The sequence below is a fragment of the Aspergillus steynii genome (assembly GCF_002849105.1).
Source record: "Aspergillus steynii IBT 23096 chromosome Unknown P170scaffold_2, whole genome shotgun sequence".
NCBI classification, from domain to species: Eukaryota; Fungi; Ascomycota; class Eurotiomycetes; order Eurotiales; family Aspergillaceae; genus Aspergillus; species Aspergillus steynii.
Window position 1 is genome coordinate 1,485,788 of NW_020194399.1, and position 20,394 is coordinate 1,506,181.

The 20,394-nt window shown below is 54.2% G+C and overlaps 9 protein-coding genes across 9 annotated transcripts; 3 read left to right on the top strand and 6 right to left on the bottom strand.

Moving 5' to 3' along the window:
• Positions 1-1,019: 1,019 nt before the first annotated feature.
• On the bottom strand, positions 1,020-3,013 carry P170DRAFT_422772 (uncharacterized protein; the record flags this gene model as incomplete). Its single annotated transcript, XM_024847464.1, has 2 exons — positions 1,020-2,792; positions 2,891-3,013. 2 exons carry the CDS (start codon positions 3,011-3,013, stop codon positions 1,020-1,022), a joined length of 1,896 nt encoding a protein of 631 aa, XP_024707115.1.
• A 244-nt stretch (positions 3,014-3,257) lies between these two features.
• Positions 3,258-5,301, bottom strand: P170DRAFT_350153 (glycine--tRNA ligase; the record flags this gene model as incomplete). The annotated part of the gene is made up of 2 exons (XM_024843781.1): positions 3,258-3,641; positions 3,715-5,301. The coding sequence occupies 2 exons, from the start codon at positions 5,299-5,301 to the stop codon at positions 3,258-3,260; spliced, it is 1,971 nt and encodes a 656-aa protein (XP_024707116.1).
• A 338-nt stretch (positions 5,302-5,639) lies between these two features.
• Positions 5,640-7,248, top strand: P170DRAFT_433688 (rRNA-binding ribosome biosynthesis protein RPF1). Its single transcript, XM_024848552.1, has one exon. The coding sequence runs from the start codon at positions 5,832-5,834 to the stop codon at positions 7,122-7,124; it is 1,293 nt and encodes a 430-aa protein (XP_024707117.1). The 5' UTR covers positions 5,640-5,831; the 3' UTR covers positions 7,125-7,248.
• Positions 7,249-7,435: 187 nt separating this feature from the next.
• On the top strand, positions 7,436-8,420 carry P170DRAFT_433689 (aminoacyl-tRNA hydrolase). Its single transcript, XM_024848553.1, has one exon. The coding sequence runs from the start codon at positions 7,564-7,566 to the stop codon at positions 8,344-8,346; it is 783 nt and encodes a 260-aa protein (XP_024707118.1). The 5' UTR covers positions 7,436-7,563; the 3' UTR covers positions 8,347-8,420.
• P170DRAFT_433690 (amphiphysin-like protein RVS161) lies at positions 8,394-9,830 on the bottom strand. The gene is made up of 6 exons (XM_024848554.1): positions 9,739-9,830; positions 9,602-9,652; positions 9,472-9,517; positions 9,306-9,379; positions 9,093-9,240; positions 8,394-9,032 (listed from the first exon to the last, which is right to left on the bottom strand). Exons 1-6 carry the CDS (start codon positions 9,749-9,751, stop codon positions 8,579-8,581), a joined length of 786 nt encoding a protein of 261 aa, XP_024707119.1. The 5' UTR covers positions 9,752-9,830; the 3' UTR covers positions 8,394-8,578.
• An 821-nt stretch (positions 9,831-10,651) lies between these two features.
• P170DRAFT_506746 (uncharacterized protein) lies at positions 10,652-11,283 on the bottom strand (the record flags this gene model as incomplete). Its single annotated transcript, XM_024854412.1, has 2 exons — positions 10,652-11,122; positions 11,179-11,283. The coding sequence occupies 2 exons, from the start codon at positions 11,281-11,283 to the stop codon at positions 10,652-10,654; spliced, it is 576 nt and encodes a 191-aa protein (XP_024707120.1).
• A 953-nt stretch (positions 11,284-12,236) lies between these two features.
• On the bottom strand, positions 12,237-13,838 carry P170DRAFT_352979 (serine/threonine protein kinase SAT4; the record flags this gene model as incomplete). Its single annotated transcript, XM_024843950.1, has 2 exons — positions 12,237-12,368; positions 12,423-13,838. The coding sequence occupies 2 exons, from the start codon at positions 13,836-13,838 to the stop codon at positions 12,237-12,239; spliced, it is 1,548 nt and encodes a 515-aa protein (XP_024707121.1).
• Positions 13,839-15,495: 1,657 nt separating this feature from the next.
• On the top strand, positions 15,496-16,868 carry P170DRAFT_88817 (uncharacterized protein). The gene is made up of 2 exons (XM_024855427.1): positions 15,496-16,789; positions 16,867-16,868. Exon 1 carries the CDS (start codon positions 15,846-15,848, stop codon positions 16,557-16,559), a length of 714 nt encoding a protein of 237 aa, XP_024707122.1. The 5' UTR covers positions 15,496-15,845; the 3' UTR covers positions 16,560-16,789; positions 16,867-16,868.
• Positions 16,869-19,520: 2,652 nt separating this feature from the next.
• On the bottom strand, positions 19,521-20,254 carry P170DRAFT_351425 (TRAPP subunit BET5; the record flags this gene model as incomplete). The annotated part of the gene is made up of 4 exons (XM_024843868.1): positions 19,521-19,651; positions 19,719-19,864; positions 19,937-20,150; positions 20,218-20,254. The coding sequence occupies 4 exons, from the start codon at positions 20,252-20,254 to the stop codon at positions 19,521-19,523; spliced, it is 528 nt and encodes a 175-aa protein (XP_024707123.1).
• Positions 20,255-20,394: the final 140 nt, after the last annotated feature.

The following is a 20,394-nucleotide window of genomic DNA, read 5'->3' on the forward strand; positions in this document are numbered from 1 at the left end:
ACTGTTCAAGCTCGAACCTCTTATCAACCGACATATATCGCCCTCCCCTTTCACGATCTATCATCAATCTTGTCTCACGGCACATATGGGTCTCATATACGCGCTTCCGGATGATTTCGTTTTTCCCTTACGACCTGCATTGCAATCCCATTCTTCTTGTGTGATATCCAACTTACAAAGCTGTGTTCTTTTCTGCACACTTGGCATGGATAATTCGGCGTTCATCTTGGGTGTTCTATTCCCCGTTGGTCCTTTTCTTTTCTATATCGTGAATAATCCATTCGATCCTCTCTGTTACACCCTGTCTTGTTTGAGCCGACATCCATTGTTTCCCCACTCCCTTTCTCTGCACGGTGACGAAGCGAGACGAGCCTTTTATGTGTGATGTTGATGCCGATTGTGGTGGTCCCCTGCGCACAACACGTATCGGTCAGGCCACCCAACGAAGCCTCTTTGAAAAAAAAAAAAAAAAAAAAAAAGTCAAAACAATAGAACAAGGGATGAGTCAGGGAGCATGAACAGATCAACGGACTTTGATGTGCGGATCGGACTCGGAATGTTTTGAAAGCCATTTCATGCCGAGCAGTCCATAATCATAATACATGGCCCCGGTGGGCCTTTTGGAAAAACTGCTGCGCTTTCTTTATGTCTGGGTGTTGTTGACAATAAAAAAAACCTTTGCGAAACAAGCAGGACATTGGAAACTTGCTTTTCGATTTTCGATTTATTATTCGTTTATTTTTTTTTTACATGGCAGAGTCAGATTTTGATACAGGCCAGTCTGATTCAAAATACAGCGTACAATCGTAGACAATTCGTGGGATAACACTCATGGATCCACTTTCTCTTTGTTTCGTCCTCGGCCATAGACATGACACAGAAGTCATATCGATATCCTAACGAGTCAGCCAAAAAGACGTTCCAAGAAAAGAGAAGAGAAATAGAGACTAAGAAAAGGAGACAAGAAAAAAGAAAACATGAAGAGATGAATTACAATGAGAAGTAAAAAGAGGAGCCATCTAGAGCTCAGATCGTGGCCTTTCCTCTGCCTGGAAAAGAACGCTCTGAAGAACCGTCACGTCATCTTCGGAGGCCCAGTGACCGGACTCTGTCAGACGCTGTGTCCAGAGGGCTTGCTCTTCTTCGCCGAGGTCTTCCCAGCTGAGGAGACTTTCTGTTTGTTGGGACGCAAAAACAGAGTCAACGAGAGGCTCGTTGCGCTCGGAATCCCAGTGAACGCGAACGAGCGGCCTTTCATCGTCGGCGCCGACAGGGGAATTATCGCGAAGCAGATCGCGCAGTAAGGGCCCAGAAAAGTCAGTCGCCGCTGAGGGGAGGGCCGACGAGGTGAGGGATGACTGTTGGAGTGGATGGGGTGGTGGAGCGTAGTATGGCCGGGCAATGGAGTCGCGGATATTAGGAGGAAGCCATTCGGTGGCGCCCAGGTAAGGCGGCATAACCCCACGAATTTCCGTAAACGCCTGGAGAAGGAAGCAGACGGCCAAGATGGAGAAGAGCGCCGCGAGACCGCTGGAGAGACTGGTCCAGACATCCAAGTCATGCGGCGGAACAAGGACGTACCGCGGACTACGACTAGACGGCGGCGACGGCGCCAAGGGGAAAGTGTGCACAACAACGGTGTTCCCCAGGCTGAGGGAAGCGAGCTTGATGTACTGGGGCGGCGTCTCGGGGCTGACTGGTTGCGGGGGAGGTGTGAATGGCGAGAAGCAGATCTTGGTCAAGGAGAAGGGATGCACTTCATAGAGGCTGGTGTAAGTGCGGAATTTACCGTGGCCACCTTGCGACGGATTCGACTCCAGCGTCAATACCTCGATCGACTGGTCGCTTCCGGCAACCGCAATAACTGTTTGCTGCCGGGTATCGGTGTTCTGGCTCAACAAGCAAACGTCCAGACCAAGCCCGATTTTCATGGCTTTGCGGAGCTTCTTGCTGCGGACGATGGATGCTGAGGGCTTCTTCGATGCTGCTTGATGCAGATCAAGTAGGATCAGCTCGCACCCGCGGCGGTCTGGCGCATTTCGAAGTAACAGCAGGGTCGTCGGTGACAGGAAGCGCAATGCGCGGAACTTAGGTCGAGTTCTCGAGCCTTTCTCGGGCAATGGAGTGGTGTATACACAGCTCACGTCTGGCGAGGCGTTGGACCTCTTGTCGGACGAGATTTGACAGATAAAGACATCGACGCCGTTGGTATAGGCGACCCGGAATTTCCCCTCAGCCTCCAGTTCTGCGATATCCACATCCTCGGCTTCTTCATCACTTCCCAGGCGGATTCTTCCAATGACATCGGACGCGCTCGGGGTTGCTGTAGTGGCGTTCAAGAAAACAATCTCGCCAGATGGAGCCAGCCCGGTGGCAATGGCAGCCACGCGCGGGGACTCTGTGCCTTTCCAGGGTGACAAGCGCGTTATTCGTTGGTAGGTACCGGTGCTACCGGCTTTGGTTCGAAAAAGGGACACGCGGGACAATGCCGTAGTCTTCCCCGGGGACGAGGACGGAGTTGTCGATTCGGCTTCCTTTTCGACACTTCGGCTTTCGTTTGCGCCACTCGGTTTGGATGATCGCCGCGGGGGATAATCGATCTGGAAGGACCTCAGATGCTGGTTGTTGTCTCGTTTCTGCTCCGCCATGGAGCTGTTGATTCCCGCCAAAGCAATGATGGAGTCATCGCTCGCTCGTGCCGCCGCCAGCGAGGTGACGGAGTCCTCCTCACGCGATAGTTCGATGTCGACCACCTCTGAGATCTCTTGACGTTTGGAAGTGTTTAGAAGGGTCTGTCAAGCCGGGGCGAAGAGGTTAGCGCATCTGACATTCATTCATTCGGTGACGCAGAAGAGGCACTAATTAGGGCACTTGCGATTTTGTTGCCCACCCCCGTGCGACTTTCACCTCCTCCGCCTGCGACCAGCAGGAAGCCGGGGTTGCGCGGGTCGAAGTCAGCAGCGAAGAGGGGGCAGGAGAGGGTCAATTTGGCGGAGGGAACGGAGGGGGCCATGATGAAGCGACGGGCGAGACCGTCCCGGCAGCGAACGGGACGAGAGCGAAGGGGAGGAGAGGGAGAAAGACCGAGAGGGAGGGATAGAGAGATGGATGACCGGAAGAAAGAGGAAGAGACCAACTGGCGACGGCGGGATTCTCTTGGCATGTGATCTACGATGACTTAATACTGGATGTTTGCTTCGTTTGCTTCGGACTGCAGAGTACGGGGGAAGTAAGTTCGCGATCTACATGTCTTGCATCTATTCAACCTCCTGCCCGGTGAACTCCGGCAGGCGTTTGCGGACATCCTCCCAGGTCTCCTCGCCCTCAACCAAGGTCTTGAGGGCCTGGATGATCTCGGCCTCGCTAGCCCGCACCTGTTTCGTCGAGTCCCGGTCCCGAAGCGTGAAGGTGCTGTCCTGCACGGACTGGAAGTCCACCGTGATACCGAACGGCGTGCCCAATTCGTCGTTGCGCGAGTACCGCTTTCCGATGCTGGCCGACGAGTCATCCACGCGATTGGAGATACCCATGCGTCGCAGCTGCGACATCAGCCGCTGCGTCAGAGGGCGGAACGAGGCATGCGTCGAGAGGGGAACGATGAGGACCTTGGTCGGTGCGATTACCGGGGGGAAGGACAGGACCTATCCGTCGATGGTTAGCTGGGATTCCTTACCCAGAGGGAAGCAGGATATTTGGGAATCGGAGTGTACATACCCCACGCGCCTCGTCGGCCTCCCGATACCAGTAAGCATGCTCGATCATGCTGTAGAAGATACGACCAATACCAAAGGACGGCTCGATCACATTCGGGGTAAATTCACGGACGTGCTCCACTCGAGTCCGCTTCTCAATGGTGATCAATTCCTTGTCCAGCTCGACCTTGCCGGAGCCAACGCCTTCCACATCCACCTCAATCTTGCCCTGCTTCTCCAGATCCAGAGACAACTTCTCACGCAGGTCCTGAGAAAGGGCATCCACAGCGGCGGCCACAGCCTTGCCGTCCTTCTTGAACCGCGGGCCGAACTTCTTCCGGTCCAGATCTATCTGCCACTCCTCGATCTTGAGAGGTTCAGCCCGAGTCTCTCGGACCACCAAGGGAGCTCCGGTCTTGTTCTTGTGCACCGTCAGGTCGTAGGCACTGCGATCGGCACAGCCGACGCACTCAATCCAACCATAGCTGGTCTGCAGCTCGGCATCCCAGCAGTCGGCCGCATAGTGGGCCATTTCGTTGGCCATGTGCTGACGGAAGCGGAGCTTTGTCGGGTCCACTCCCAGCTTGAGCAGAAACTGCTGGATGCGAGCAATGAAGTACCCGAGCGTCTCGTTGTCCACCAGACCGGTTTCGACGGCCTTGCCAATGGTCATCCTTTCGGTCTGAGTGCTTCCGGACAGCTGCACAGTGCGGTTGAGGAAGGACATCTCAACGTCCTTGACCTCCTCGAAGCGAGAGTGCTTCTTACCACCCTCGGGGTCGACGTAGTGCTCGATCTCGGCCATGAGGAACTCTCGAACTCGCAGGAGACCGGCGCGGGGCGAAATCTCGTTCCGGAACGACTTGCCGATGGAGGCCGACGCGAAGGGCATGGACTGCTGGTTGAAGTCCAGCAGTTTTTGGAAGTTCAAGAACTGACCCTGGGCGGTTTCGGGGCGCAGGTAACCAGGCATGTTGCTGCTGGGGCCGATCGACGTCTGGAACATGAGGTTGAAGGCGACGGGAGGGAGGACGTTGCCGTCGGTGGTGGGGTTCCGGATATCGTACTTGGCGATGATCTGTTCCAGCTCGGGCCCGCCGTAGTTGTCAATCTGGGCCAGGACCTCCTCGTACTCCTTGACGAGCGCATCGTCCAGCTTGACGGCCTTGGTGTCCTTGGCCTTCTTCTTCTTCTTCGCCTCCTTCTCCTCGTCGACGACGACCTTCTGGCCACGCGCCTCCTTGTCACCCTTCAGGCGAGCCTCGAGCACCTCCTCGACCAGGTGGTCGGCGCGGAAGATCTCGCCGGTCTTGGGGTCCTTGCACATCCAGTCGGCAAATTTTTCAACGTGGCCGCTGGTCTTCAGGATCTCGTGCGGGGTCAACATGGTGCAGTCCACCTCGAGCATATCCTCCTCGAGCACGAAGTGCTTGCGCCACAGATCGATGATGTTGTTGACGACCGCACAGCCGGGGGGGCCATAGTCGTAGAGACCGGAGACACCGCCGTAAATCTCGAAGGAGGGGGTGTAGAAGAGTCGGCGACGGAGCATCGAGTCCAGGACCAGACGGTCGACGACCTGGCCGTTCTTGGTGGTAACGGTCGCCATGTCGCGAGGCTTCGTCTTATTCGAGAGCCGGATCGGTTGGATTCTGTAGGCAACGGGAGAGGCGGAAAAGCAGCGAAAGGCGTTTCGGATGGCGGGGTTCCAGCGAGGAAGAAAAGACGAGCGGCGAAAGACGAGACGAGCCGCCGCGGGATGAGTCATCGGTGTCCACGTGACGGGCGCCCGGCGGATCACGGCGTCGGCGTCGTCGCAGTCGCAGGCAGGCGGAAGACGAGGCGCTCAGGGGACGGGGGAAGCAGATGCAGGGGGTCCAAGTGAAGCATTGGTCCTTCGGGGTGCGTCTGGTCGTTCTCCCCTGCCGTCCTGTGGTTCTCTCCGTGGCGCGTAAATGGTAAATGGTAGATTGGCGAGCTTCACTCGACCGCAGCGAAAGGAACGTGTCGCCGGCAGAATCTCACCGCCGGCCACTCTCTTCTTCCGCTTTCCCCCCCGGAGTTTTGTGAAAAAAAGTAAACGAAATCCGTCGAGACGAACCGCCGACAGTCGACCGCATCTACCACCTCCGCTGCACGATGGTGTCCAAGAAATCCCTCGCCAGACCTCCTCCGGGAGCCGTTTCGGATGAGAAACCGGCCAACAAAATCCGACGTCAGCTGCTGCACGTCAAGAGAAAGCGTGCCAAGGACTCAGCTCGCCGGGCAGAACGTTATGCATTCAAGAAAGAGGAGGCTAAGAACCCGAAGCTCAAGGATGAGCGTCTCAAGCGCAATATTCCCTTGACTCTGGAGCGGAAGCGAGTGTGGGACGAAGCCGACAGCGACGCCGAGGATGGACTGGGCCTGAGTGTCGACGTCGAACGCATCAAGAGACAGAAGCAGGAGGAGGAGGACGAACTCAATCGGCCTCTGGATCCTTCCGAACAGCAGTCGGAGGGGTCGCAAGACGATAGCGACGATGTCGACAGCATGCTGGCCAGCAGCGACGATGAGAAGGACGACGGCGACGACGACGAAGACGACGACGACCACCCGCGCGGGCGGTCGAAATCCTCCATTCCCTCGGCCACTGCACGTGCGACGAGTCCGACTCAGTCGTCCAAGAGTACCAACCTGAACCTCGCCCCCGAGGCGCTGGCGGCCAAGTTCCCTTCGCTCTTCTCCACGGAAACCCCGAAAACGCCCAAGATCCTGATCACCACCTCCATCAACTCGATCCTGCACGACGAGGCCGAGATCCTGACCTCGCTGTTCCCCAACAGCGTATACATTCGCCGCACTGCGCACCGCTACTCGCACAAGTTTTCCATCCGCGAGATCGCCTCGTTTGCGACGAACCGGCAATATACCGCTCTTGTCATCCTCCAGGAGGATCAAAAGCGGCCGGCCGGCCTGGATATCATCCACCTGCCCAAGGGCCCGATGTTCCACTTCACCATTAGCAACTGGATTACGGGCAAAAAGCTTCCCGGGCACGGAAATCCCACGGAACATTGGCCGGAGCTGATCCTCAACAATTTCCGCACTCCGCTGGGTCTCCTCACGGCGCATCTCTTCCGGAGCCTCTTCCCGCCGCAACCCGATATCGAAGGACGCCAGGTCGTTACTCTCCACAACCAACGCGATTACATCTTTGTGAGACGGCACCGGTACGTGTTCCGTCAAAAGCGCGAGACGGAGAAGAGCGTTGTCGGGGCGGACGGAAAGGAGATGAAGGGCGCCGAAGGATTACGAACGGGACTTCAATCGCTGGGGCCCAACTTTACCCTCAAGCTTCGACGAGTAGACAAGGGGATCCAGCGAGCCAGTGGGCAGGAGTGGGAATGGAAGGGTGGAATGGAGAAACAGAGAACGAAGTTCCAACTGTGAATATTGACCTGTATTGCATATGTGGTTTTTTTTTGGGCGGAGTTTCAGCAATAAAAATGGGATCGGTGGTTTGTTTTCTTGTCTGTGCTGTGTTTTAAGATATTTTATACCTTTTGGATTGATATAGATGGTTCAAGACGACCTTTTTTTTCTCCCTTTGTTTTTAAATAAAAGAAAGGGGGGTTGATGGAGTAGAAAAGCAATGATAGAAGCCATTGGAATGCGATTTGATTTGCCCCCCACGGAGGAACGACGATCTCCCGCAAAAAGAAAGAAGAAAAAAAAAAAACCCTCGATCTCATACTCCGTACTCTGAAGTCTGAACAGATTGAAACTGATCTCCATCTCCACCTCAACCTCGGCCTTCCCTTTCCACCCTCCCATCTCCTTACCGGAGCTCTCTCTTCCCATCCCTTCTTCTCTCTCCGGAAACTTCTTGATGGCCACCAGCATATCAACCATCAAAACGCCGCGGCGATTTCTCTTCATCGCATCGATCGGAAACATTCGCCCCTATCGAAGTACGCGCCACAGCGCCGGCCACATCCTCCTCGATGCCCTCAGGCCCCTCCTCCCCGCCCGAATACCCTTCGTCTCCTCCAACCCGCAAGCCGCCACCGGCCCCATCTTCCATCACACCTGGTACAGCCCGTCGTACATGAACGAGTCGGGTCCCAAGCTCGTCCGTCAGCTGAGCCGGTGGATGGCTGCCACGCAGACCGACCTGCTGGAGCGCGTCGTCCGCCCGGGGCATATCGCGCTCGTCCACCCCGAGGATCAGCCGCAGCCGGAGCACGAACGCGGGCGTGGGAAAGGGCCCGAGTGGCAGCGTCGCGGCGTGGACCCGGGCTCGCTGACCCGGTTCAGCCCCACGCTGGTGATCCTGCACGACGAGCTGGAGGCGCCGCTGGGCAAGGTCAAGGTGCGGCGTGGCGGGCCGGAGACGGCCAGTCTGCGCGGCCATCGCGGCCTGATCAGCGTCATGGAGAGCCTCCGAGGGAAGGGCCTCTATCCGCCGCGAGGGGCCACTAACGCAGATGCGCCGGGTGAACTGGCCGTCCTGCGCGTCGGCGTGGGCATCGGTCGTCCGTCCACGCGCAATCGCGGCGACGTTGCCAACTTCGTTCTGACCGAGATGGATGCCGCCGAGCTGTCGGCCGTCAAGGCCGCCGCCGGTCCGGTGTTGGATATTCTGGCCGATGAGCTCTATCGCGGAGACTAGTGTCGGCGATGTTGACCCCGGTGTATTAATAGATATAGATGTATAGACTTGAATAGTAGACAGATAAGATACCCCTTGAATCAGTGCCTCTCGTACCCGCCGGAATTAGGATCATTGCACCACTCCATTATCATTCTACAAGAATCTCCCCCCCCTCAAAATAAGCAAATCACCGCCGTAGCAGACATGAAGCGTACGCAAAGCATGGCCAAACAAAATACAAGGGGAAACTCTAGACAGTTCCCGCTATGCTCAAGTCCCGAATCTCCTGCAGGACTTCTTCCACCCGATTATCCAGATCGCCCCGCGCGTATTGATCTCTCGTTTCCGCATCAAGGTACTGCTGGACCTGGGCCATCCGAGAATATGCCTCCGCGCAGAATCGCAATTGGATTTTGACCAGGGCCTCGAAACTAGGATCCAAGTAGGGCACTCGGAGGTCGATAAGTTGCGGGAGTTCGGTGAAGAGTTGTTCATTGAGCTGCTCATAGGCCTGCTTGGCCAGCTCCGTCTCGCGCTCGGTTCGTGGAAGCTTGGTGGCGTCCTTGTCGGGCTTCTCGACCAACTTCTTGACCTTGGCGCGCATGGCATCGTAATCGAGTAGCTTGTGGTTGCGTTTCTTGATGCACTCGTTGATATCGGGGAAGTAGGCACAGAAACGGGAGATCGGTTCTAGCACCGTGGTCCTAGTTTCGCAGCGTCAATTATATGTCACCGGGCGGATCCAAGGGGGAGTCTGGTTGTACCTGTATGGGCCATCCAGGGCCTTGATCGTTTCGGCATCAAGGTCCTCCACAGCCTGCTTGTAACTCCGGCTCACGCCGTCCCGCGTACCGGCATCGCCATAGAAAGCATCTATCGTCTCAGCAATGCGCATCTGCGAGGCCGTCATCGCTAATCGAGCGCCGAAGCGTCAGCATAACTTCCACGCCAATCAGGTATCAGACCGGGGGACGCACCTCGTAGCGAGTCGAGATAGCCCTTCGCTTCCTTTTGTAGTCGGTTGGCAGCCGCCTCCATCGTCCGGTACCGTCTATTATAAACTCCCATCAGTAACCCCGATCTCATAGCCCCGCCGCCGCTCCCTCTCCCGATCGAATCCCCAGCCCTCCGCGAGAAGCATACCGTTCTTCGATCTCATAGTCACGATCGTTGGTCCTCTCCACATGCCCTAGACGATTTCGCCGTGTATTAGCACCCTGTCAATGCGGAATTCCGATCGAGCACCACGGTCGGAGGGAGGGGCCCGGCATACCCGTCTTCATCATCACCTGCGTCGTGGCGCGATTCACATTTTTCTTGAACCCTGCAGAATGGGATCGTCTGGTTAGCATCGAATGGGGCCCAGATGAGGCCGCCCGATGGGACTGAGGATGGAGATCTCTCGCGCACCTGCCCAAGACATGATGATGAGGGGATTGGCAGGAAACCGATGGGAAGGTGGATATGGATGATGCGAGAATGGAACGAAAGGCGGCAAGAACGATTGCGGAGGAGATGGGGATGACAGAAAAAAGAGCGTGCTGGAGGAATGGAAGCGCGGGGGTGTTCGTCACAGGGCTGAATGAATGCCTTGAATGAATCGGACGTCGCAATGCCCAATTCCATCGTGGCGGTGCAGGCGGCGGTGCACCCTGGGCCTGTACCGAAATGTACCAGGTAAGGTACCTGGGTACCTGTACGGTACCACCGCCGGTACCGTTCTGCAGTACGGATACCGTATCCCGGATCCCACGGGCTCCGGTCGGTACGCCGCCGGTATCGAACGGTTTGCCGTTACGTCATGTACAAACGCGCTGCCCTCGAGAGTGATGTCAAGCGTAGATGATCAAACGCAAGTTGTCGCATGGATTCGCTTGCTCCATCAGCGACTACCGCCTAGTGTCCGAATCTGATGTCATGGCAAGTCCATCCCCCCGAGGGGATTATCTACCTAGAATCAAGTGCTATACTTCCGTGGTAGGCTTGTATCCACAGAACCTCTCTACCTAGGTAGATCAAGTAGGTACCAGGTATGCACATGTAGGTAGATGCAGGATAGGTAGGTATCTAGAACAGCCCGGATGCGGCGTATAGAAATACGCTGTGGTATCCATGGATGCCGTATACGGAATACCTGACCTGTACCATTCGGCGGTACAATACGGAGTACGGAGTCCTCGATACCTTACGTCTCAAGGTGGTCAGGAGTGTTCATCCATGCAAAGCTCCTCCATGAGACTGCAAAGAATGCATCTGCGCTGCGTCTCAACAGAACCGGGCAGGTGCTGGACATCTGATCCAGGTCTAGAGCGACGGTGATAGTTTACCGGGGAATCTTGGGTGTGCAACTCTGAATGCTCGTTATCCAGCCATTCTGCGCCTGGGTGGGGACCCCGAGAGAGACACTCCTGGGAATCTGAAATTCCGCAGGCCCAGTCAAATGATGCTGCCTGTCAGACACCCTGCACTTTTCCCACCGATAGGGCAGACCTGCCAAGAGATTCCAGCCTTTGGACGCAAGGTGCACGACGGTGCCAAGAAGACCCGGATTGTTGATTCGATCCCTCGCAAACCCAACATCCTGCAGCAGCTGCCAAGCAAGCTTGAACCGGGGGGAAGACCGGCGCCGAGGCAGGCAGCGATGCGCCGAGTGACTTGTCAAGGGGCCTGTGTTGCGTTGTATGTCGACCGCAGATGGTTCTGCCATCTGCGTGCTGTCCTGGCCGGATTGATAGGTATTTGCCGTTGTTGAGACAGACATGCCGCTAGGCCATGCATCCAAAGTGCTGCATGCCTAGTGCATTCATTAGAGTCTGGGCACGCCTCTTGGTCTCGCCTGTACCAAAGTACAGGGAGGTCCGGTCGAGGCGGTCCTTCCCATTCGTTATCCCTTTGCTGGCAGAGGACGCACCGGGCTGTACTCAAGAATGATCGGTCTATGAGAGAGCGCGCCATGGCGATGGACTCCATGAACCTACACCTGCCCCCTTCCCTCCGAGACAAGTCCATCTGCCGGGACGCAGTCCTCATCGTCGGCCTAAAATGCTATGGAAAGAGAAGCTATCCAATACTCATGCAACATTGCCTGGGAACAGAAAAAAGGGTATCTCCATGATAAGCCCGCCCACAATTTGATAAGTACACCCCGCTAAAGAAAGAAAGAAAAATCACATTCAGACGCCAGAGATCAGAAGCCCGCCAACATAACACCCCCGGGGTCAAAGATAGGGGGGAAAGCAAAAGAAATATACCTATAGTCCTCCGTACTCCCAGAAGCTCTCGGCAACTCAAGTCAGTTACATCATAAACAATCAATGAAACGGCAGAAAATCAGCAGATCGGTCGTAAAATAAAGAGTCAGTATGGTGGAGGAAGGGGGTGGAAATGAAGGAAAGAAAGGAAATAGCGAACAAAAGGAGACCAATGCAAATAAAGAATAAAATGCAAATAGCTCAAGGTCATGACTCTTCGTTGCATTGGCATGAAAACATGACGGTCCAAGACAAAAAACAAAGCAACTAAACCCGTAAAGCTAAAGTAGCAGAGTGAGCAGAGACACGAATAAGGGAAAACAGGGAGAAAAATGCGCCCGCATTCGAATGAAATAGGAAAGATGTATCAAAATAAGCCCCCTTCTATAAAAGATTCACAGAAGTAGACCTCCGCGCAGTACGGGAGAAAAGAGCACATAGAAACCACCCAGCTTTGTCACAAAGAGGGCAAAATCACAACCAAATCACTCGAGGGGATTTACATAGACCGATTGAAGTCAAATCAATCTGCCGATACCATGCGCCTCCCCCAACCCCTCTTGAACGATTCTGTTGAACTCGTGTGCACCCTCCATAATGCAAACCTCCCTCTTGATTTTTTTTCTTCTTCTTCTTGCAAATAGAAGAAACAAACTATTAGAACCCTTCTTCACCAGCCTTGCACAGGTGAATCTCGCGAACCCATTCGGATTTGAGAACCTGCGAGGCGTTGATGCGGCGAGATGGATTCGGATCCAGAATTGAGTAGATCACATTGCGACAACGAGCCTGGCAATTTGTCAGCGGAAGCGTTCAGTCAGGGTGTTCCCGAGCAGTTCTTACCCGATGGAGGGTCTCAATCGGTGCATAGCCGTCCTCGTGTTTCCGGCCCTCAAGGTAGCGTTGGTAGAATTCATCTTCATCCTTGCGAGCCACTCTCCAAAGATGTCGCCCCGTCCTCATGGCCATGTAGATGACACCGGTCGCCCACAAGTCGACTGCTCGCGGGTCAAATTCTCGTTCCACATATTCTTCCGGCGCAATATAAGGAGCCGAGCCGCACAGTCCCGCCGTCATGTGCGCCTCTTTCTCCCAAGCCATGCGGAAACACTCGCCATTACCGAAGTCTGTAATCTTGAGGGCGCCGTGCGTGGTGAGGAGGAGATTTTCGGGTTTCAAGTCACGGTGAGCCACGCCCATCTCGTGCATGTATTCCACGCCACGCATCAATTGTTTGAAAAAGCAATCGGCTTCGGCGACCTCCAATTTTCCTGCAGCCAAGACCAAGGTGTAGAGATCACCGCCGGCGCAGTACTCCATGACCTCGCAGTAGTCGCCCTTAGCATCCTGAAGGAGGTCCAGCGTATGAATGACGTTCGGATGGCGGAGGGAAGACGAGATGCAAAACTCCGAGGTCAATCGCTTCTGATATTTCTTCGCGGTTTCTTGAGGGCGGCGGCGGAACTCCTTGACGGCATATAGTTGCTCCATCTTGGAGTCCCTGGGGTCCACCTTGTGGGATATCCGCACGATACCGAACGCGCCCCGACCCACGATCTCCTGGCATTTGCCATATTTGTCTACCAAGGAGGCCGTGGCGTTGGGGCCGCCCTTCTTGTCCGCGGCCAGTTTATCACGTTCGGTTTTGAACTGATCGATCCAGGTCGACATGAGGGATAGTTGCTGGTCATCCACGTGGTCGTCCTTCTTCCTGCCGCCGCCGATCATGTCCCGAAGCAGGTCGGTCAATTTCTCCTGTCGTCGGGCGCTTTTGAGGTGGTGGGCATGCGCGTTGTCGGGCAGTCCCTCGAAGCGTTTGTGTGCGACGACGGCCTCCTTATGGTCCTTGTTGCCGCCCAGCTTTGGCTTCTTCTCGCCGTCTTCCTTGGTGGAGGTCTGCCGAGAGGGAGCCCTCGACGACGGCCTGGATGTTGGTTTCGACTGCTTTCCGCTGCCATTGGTCGGCGGTTTGATGCTCTCGGTGCTGCTATCGGAGAAATCTCGATGAGAATCCGGTTCTTTCGGTGTCGACTTGCCCGTGGCGGAGAACATGCGGGAGATGCGATTTGCCATGGTCGGTCTGGCAGTTTTGGCCGGCGGAGGGGGCATGGGGAGGACATCCGCGTCCCCGGCGGACAGATTCATGCCCGCGAAAGCACGTGTTACCTGAGGGTCTCCATCTCGGTGATCGTTGGAAATCTGGGATGCGGCGGCGGAGGAGACTGCGGAAGGAGCTGGTGATACCGATGGTGGAGTCATGTGCGGTAATTAAATGAACGGTGCACGGAGGATTTTAGGGGGAACAAAGATTACCCCCGTGACGGAGTAAGAGAAGAGAAAAGAGCGCCTACAGCACGAGGCTGAAAGGGCCACAGGTAAACGCAGCGAAGTGTGGTTGAGAAGAGTTCCAAAGGAAGAAGTGGAAGAGAGGAGAGAAAGAAGAGAGAAAAAGAGAGGAAAGTCAAGACAAGCGGGCGAGACCCGGACGAGTATTAAAATAGAAAAGGGGAAAAAAAAAAAAAAAAAAAAGCTTGTGGTGGCCCGGCAGTGGTGGCCTGAGGCGACGGTTCTTAAAGGATGACGAAAAGTGACTTAAGCAGAAGCTGAAAGGGTAAAAAAAAAAAAAAAAAAAAAAAAAAGGCCACCGCGCAACAACGCTCGGAATGTGCAGGCGGAACGATACTACGCTGGGAACCCCCAAGGGTGAGTCTGGCTGAATTGTCGTATAACTGCAAAAATCCCCAATTCTTGCCAAGTTCAATAAAAACGTAGATGTCCAAGACTTCTCTAGTCAAGTATAGTCACAAATGGGATTGGAATTAGGTGCAATAAGGAATTACGCAGGGAGAGAGATAGAAAAAATAAATCAATAAAAAAAAAAAAAAAAAATCAGGTCAAAAGGCAGCCGAAATAGTAGGATTGCAAAGGGAAGCGAGAGGGGGCGAGTAAAATAGCAGCGACGCCTACGGGGAGGAGAGGTTGAAATACCTGGTAGTAAGTAGGTGAGGTAGTGGTAGAGAAGGGCACTGAATAATAATGAATGGGGAGGGGCTCCGTCGGGAAAGCAGCCAGCCAGAAAATCGCAATAAGATGGATTTAATTTTTCTGTTTCGTTGTCCCTCGATAATTAATTATCTAATTATTATCATCATAATTCCAGGGTGGAAACCAGAGTCGATGAGGTTACAAAGGCGAGTGACTTTCTTTTCTGTTACCGGTTGTGGAAAAGAACCACCAGAGCCAGTCGCCATGCGGTATTGTCTCGTCTGGTACGGTACGGTACGGTACGGTACTAGCCATGTATCCATCCCATACCGCCTGCAAGCCACACCTCGCGAGAGAGAACCTCGAGGGGAAAGAAAAAAAAAAAAAAAAGAAAAGAAAAAAAGAGGGAAAAAAGCGCAGTACCCCGTACACTCTTACGCCGTACGGAGATTCCATACGTCGTACGGTTTGCCACTACTGACGGGAGTCCCAAGGTCCGGTAATTATTAATCATCACGTTGATCATGCGTGGCGCAGGTCTACTGGGTAACGCTCCGCCGACGTCGGTCGAGTCTTGTTTGTGTCGAATAACTCGAAAGATCCTGGAACTACCCCAGCTTCACTGGTGATGGTGATAGTGATGGAGATGGTTCGACACAGATCTTCCTCCTGATCACCTCGATTATCTCCCAGCCCCTGGTCAACCCTTCCCCTCCTTTCAAAGTGACAATCGTTCGTCGGATGACGTCCATGACCGTAATCCACTCCGGTGGGTTAGTCAAGGTTCGTGGATTCAAGCCCGACTGAGGCTGTGCTGCATCTACAATTCCTACTAACTACGGAGTACGGAGTAGTGCTTGCTTAGACTCTTAACTACTGCCGACCGGTGGCTTGTTGGTCCAAGAGCTTTTGGCGCTCTCCACCGCGGCTTCAAGGACTCATTGAGTCAATGAATTATAAATGATGAGGTGAGGGGTAGTGGTGGAGGGGCTTGGAGGTTTGACGGAATGCAGCCATCTTGCACTCGATTGGTGTCATTTTCATTTACATCTTGATCTTCATCTGATTCCCCCCTCTGGGTGTCGACTGCTCGAGCAGTCGGGTTATTTCCGTCAGTCAGATGGTCTCGTCCATGTACCCGGATGTTGCCCCCGCTTGCAGGCGGCTGAAAAGCGAAAACCCGCAGTAGTCATTATTACCTGGAAAGTCTGACTGAATGGTCGGACGCTGACCCTCCGCGGCAGGAATGATGCCCGCCAACCTCTCGTGCTGCAGACGAGAATGGCGGGGATACTGACTAGTCGAGGGTTATTACTTCATCCCGAGAAGCTAAGAAACGCTCCCGTCCACTACATTCGGCACTCGATACTTTTCGTGTTCGAGTTAGACCGTGACTCGATCATGGGCATTCCCCTTCGCCAGCTTAGATTGGAGGCGATTTTTTTTGGAACCATGCACATAGCCCGGTTTGGTTCGAGGATCCCGGTGGGGTCACCGGGTGTCAGGACTCAGGACTCAGGGCTCCAGGAGTCAGAAGAGGCGGGCAAAGTCCTGTGTCGGTTTCATCATACTTTGCTCGGGCAGAGCAAAACGGCGCGACCAGGTGGGCAGCACCATTTGTATGTACCAGGCAGGAAGATGGCCAAGGTGAGGCCGAAGGTCGCTCTAGCCGCCCAGCGATCATTACTCCTTTTCGTTCAACTTGAACCCCGGGGAGGGCTTTCTGTAGCGAGTGGTGGTCTGGTTTATGTTTGTTCAATTTCACGGATGTTCCCTTTCATGACGTGGGTGCTCCTGCAGGCCTACGGAGCAGGTTCTCTGGAGCAGGTCCAGTGGTTACCGCCGTACAATGGACATACGGAGGAGTGCCACCGTGGATACCAGGTACTTAGCGAACACTCCGGACCTCGGCCATCATCCTGCGTGGGCTTAGCCCTGGGAGCATTGACCGACCCTGATGCCGGTGCGAGTTTAAGGAGAGAATCCCTGCGTTGATTGCGGAGATCCACCGACAATCATGCTACATATGTACTCCGTAGGCACCCTCCGTACGGAGTACTACCTAGTTATATGGATGTGATGTTCTGGTTCACAATAGCAGCAGAGGGGGGCTTGAGCTGGAGGTCTCCCCCACGTGCAAAAGCATTTATCCGGTGGTTGACAGTCGACCGCGATCAGACAAATCTGAGTCGGACGGATTCTCACGATGATTAATTCGGAGTAGGGTGAATAGTCCTTTCAAGGTTCTTTGCACGAGGCATTTTCTGACGGCCAATCACCGGGCCGAGAATGGGAATGTCAGAAAACGGTTCTGCACTTTCCATACCGGCCAGACTTACCATGTCCACACCTTGCGCTGTTGCCTGCGGTCGCATTCATTAGATTGCATCCGAGTCTGACGGTACCTGGGATTTTGCCTGGTTCCATCGAAGACCAGGACAAACCGAGCCATGCCGATTGAGGTCAAAATCCCGCCGTAACCTACAGGTACCACCTATCTAGGTACCTAGGTACATACTTAGAGGTATGTTGAGGTATGAGGAATGTATCGATAGACAGTACGGTTAGGATCCGTATTTGTATCCGTACCTGTATCTGTATCTGTATCTCGAAAAAATTCAAAAATTCAAGCCCCCGACCCTTCACCGTGCTGAGTAGGTACCGACTGCAGATGGGTCCTGCTCCGTACGTAGTAGTATCCACCATCCACCGTATCATTCGAATTCCCTCGTGGGACCCCGTCGCCCATCCAGTTGGAGTTAGATTCCGAAACGGCCAAAACCCCAGTGGATGGTGGTGTTCCGATGAAATCCATCCCTGGATGAAGTCCCCTACCTAGGTACTCCCCCGGCGGTCAGCCTGTGCAGCGACGAGTGGAGATGGTCGAAGGCTGACGGATTTTAATCCAAAGAGGTTATGCTTCTTCACATGCTTTCAACGGGGGGCCTGTCGATTTTGTTTGGTTTTAGCGTGTGAATCGAGGGAATCGATCTACGCAGTAACACTTCTATCGATCTTACTAGGAGTATGTCTTAATCATCGGAGGGGGTAACTCGTTAACTACTCAATAATAAATATACTAATCGCTCTTTACCACCTAGGGTATGGTAGAACGATTGGTTCGGTTGGAAGGGTAAATAAATATCAAATACAGCGGTCCAATTTACCTACAGCTCCCTCCCTTCCTGCGGACGAGTAATTTTAATTTTAAGTATCCTGGTGTCCCCGACTGTGCTGGACGGCCGGGAAATCTGAAGACGCTTGCCTGGAGGACTCCACCCTTCCCCCCCTCCCTCTGGAGCCGCATCGAGCGAATCAGGCCGGGAGTGGCCCCGTTCAAGCTTCGTCGCATCCCTTTGGCCTTCCCGAACCAGACTAAGCTCTTTTTCTTGTGCTCGGGTTGCCTTTCGACGTTGCTGAGGGGTTTTTCCATTTCCCTCGTTGACCTTTTTTTATTTATTTATTTTATTTTATTTTTTTTTTTTTTGACTTTCTAATTTGCATGTTTACACTCCCCTGAGTCCCCTCCTTTTGAAGTGGGACCCATTGGATTGGATCGTTTTTTGTCACCTCCCGGTCTCATCAGGTGATGTTCCACATGATCCGATGGATCCCCGTCGGTGCTTCCTCCTTCCTAGCCTCCTTCGCCGGGCCCTCGTTGAATAAATCGTGTGAATAATGATAATATCGCAATCTCCTCCCGACTGTCGGCTGGCTCCGATGATAATCGGGTGCCACGCATCCCCCGCCCGCGGAGATCAGCTCACCGACCATCTCCTCGATCTGGTCGCACCGACTGACTTTCCTCCGGGATCCTAGGGCCGAAGTGTTCGATGCCTACACGTGGTGCGACTAACGTGCTGAAATGACACCCTTCGAACTTAATCTAAACTTAATCTGCCCTCGATACCGGTTTCACCCTCGAGAGGCGTGTGTATTCGATGCATGCCTTGATGCGCAGATGCATCCGTGGTTGGGCGATCAGATTGGCTCCCTTTCTCACGTGGCAGACCGTCCTCAACGGGGACTTGCATGGGCAGGTTCTTCGACGTTACGATGAGATGTCGATGGTGAATGAGGCCTGTGCGGCCTGTGCGTAGTAAACGGTCTCTGGCAGAGCCCCGTCCGCCGTACATATACTAACTACCACAACCCCACGAGGCCGCATCTGGCCGAAACCGAAAAGTAAAGGTCTGATAAACCAATGCAGGCTCGGAATTTATCTCACATCTGCCAGCGGCTAGGCACGTTCCCTGCCCCCTTGCGTAGTGGAACTTCAGAATCTGGCCCGAGAAAAACGAAGCTACCAAAATTTCGGGACCTAATGGATTGGATATCTATGCCACAACTGAGGCCGGAAAGGAAGTAAAACAAAAGTGGGCTGGAATTGACCTGCCCGTCCAGTAGATTTCGCCAGATCTAAGCGACCTAGATCTGAGGGCTTGATTGAATCGTCCCCCGGAATAGTCCTATTGGCTGGATGTGGAAGGTGTTGCGTGGTAGGTAATGCGCCGGGTATGGTTGTGTGACTTTCATTCAGGCAGTAAGGAATGGCGTTCACCAAGCGTCCCAAGCATCATGTTTCTGCCTGCCCATGAGGCGTCTTCGTTCAGAAAGCCCCTTGCACTGTGGTGCTTCTCGTGGGCGCAGTTGATTTTCTCACTGGGGTTCGTTCGGGCTTGTGCGACGCTTGGATAATGACGGCCCGAAACCTTTCTTGCTCCCGGGCCACCTGGGGGTGGTATAAACACCCTAGGCCCAGGGCGACTTCGCCGCAAGATGTGGTATGTGTCATAGCTGATCGGGCTGGTGGATAGCATTCGTCAGGCGGGGATTTGAAGATTGATAGCGAACTTTCGAGCTCGGGTCAACCTTGCAGCAAGCAATATCTGATAACCACCAACCCTTATGTAGGATGGCGGACTTCTACGATAAAACTCGTGTCTGCTTGGCGTGTCAATTGGAACCCGTTGAAACAGAAAGGGCCGGGGCACATACCACAAATTGTTCCAGTGACTCCTCGAAGAGCTCATTGTTCACACCGACGCCCCCGGGATGTTCAACCGGGGATAAGGGGTTTTTAACCACTACCAGATCAATCGCATCAGCATTGGCCAACGGCAGATAGGGCGCGAGGTCAGAATCGCGACGCACCATATTCAACATATAGATTGATGTAAATCTGTTGCAATGCCACCCGCATGCTTGGACTCTTGATATCGGTGAGCATGACAAACTTGATGTTCGTAGGAGTTTCGTAGTAATGGAGCTTGTATTGACTGGTGCGGTAGCTGACGAAGCTGTTGGCAAGGCAGGATGGGTGATCAGCATCTTGCTCCTTCTCAGCGCGAGGGGGGTCCAGATCGGCCTACCTATCATCGTCACCCCCGAGCTTGCGAGCCATGTTCCGTAAAGAGAAGACCGTGCCAAAGATCAACTTGGCATCGTCGTCGGTGGTCTGCGCAGATTGGCCCAAGACAGAGGGCAACCCAGTCGCCGGAGCAGACGCCTCCGAGGTTGGGCGTGACGATTTCCCGCCGAACGAGCTCGGACGGGGGAGCCAACGCCGCTTATAGACACATTCCGCTGGAGCAAACGAACGGATTAGTAGGGTGACCCTCTTGGGTGCATGGCGTGCCACGTCGGAACATACCGTGGCGATCGAAGATGTAGAAGGAGTAGACAACCATCGTGCCGAAGAGGATGCGAAGGGGAACAGGGGCGGATGGGTATATGTATCGGCAGGAGGAACAGCTGGACACAAAAGGCTCCAAAGGCGTTGAATTAGACTCGACCCGATCGGTGGTATGCTCGTGGGCGGTGAGCCCGC

Bases quoted from the DNA above. Each gene is read 5' to 3' on its own strand.
- P170DRAFT_433688 (XM_024848552.1), top strand. From the start codon at position 5,832: ATGGTGTCCAAGAAATCCCTCGCCAGACCTCCTCCGGGAGCCGTTTCG.
- P170DRAFT_433689 (XM_024848553.1), top strand. From the start codon at position 7,564: ATGGCCACCAGCATATCAACCATCAAAACGCCGCGGCGATTTCTCTTC.
- P170DRAFT_433690 (XM_024848554.1), bottom strand. The intron at 9,518-9,601 runs GTATGCCGGGCC...GAAATCGTCTAG, and splicing joins GCAGGTGATGATGAAGACGG to GGCATGTGGAGAGGACCAAC. The intron at 9,033-9,092 runs GTACAACCAGAC...CTGCGAAACTAG, and splicing joins GCCCTGGATGGCCCATACAG to GACCACGGTGCTAGAACCGA.
- P170DRAFT_88817 (XM_024855427.1), top strand. From the start codon at position 15,846: ATGGCGGGGATACTGACTAGTCGAGGGTTATTACTTCATCCCGAGAAG.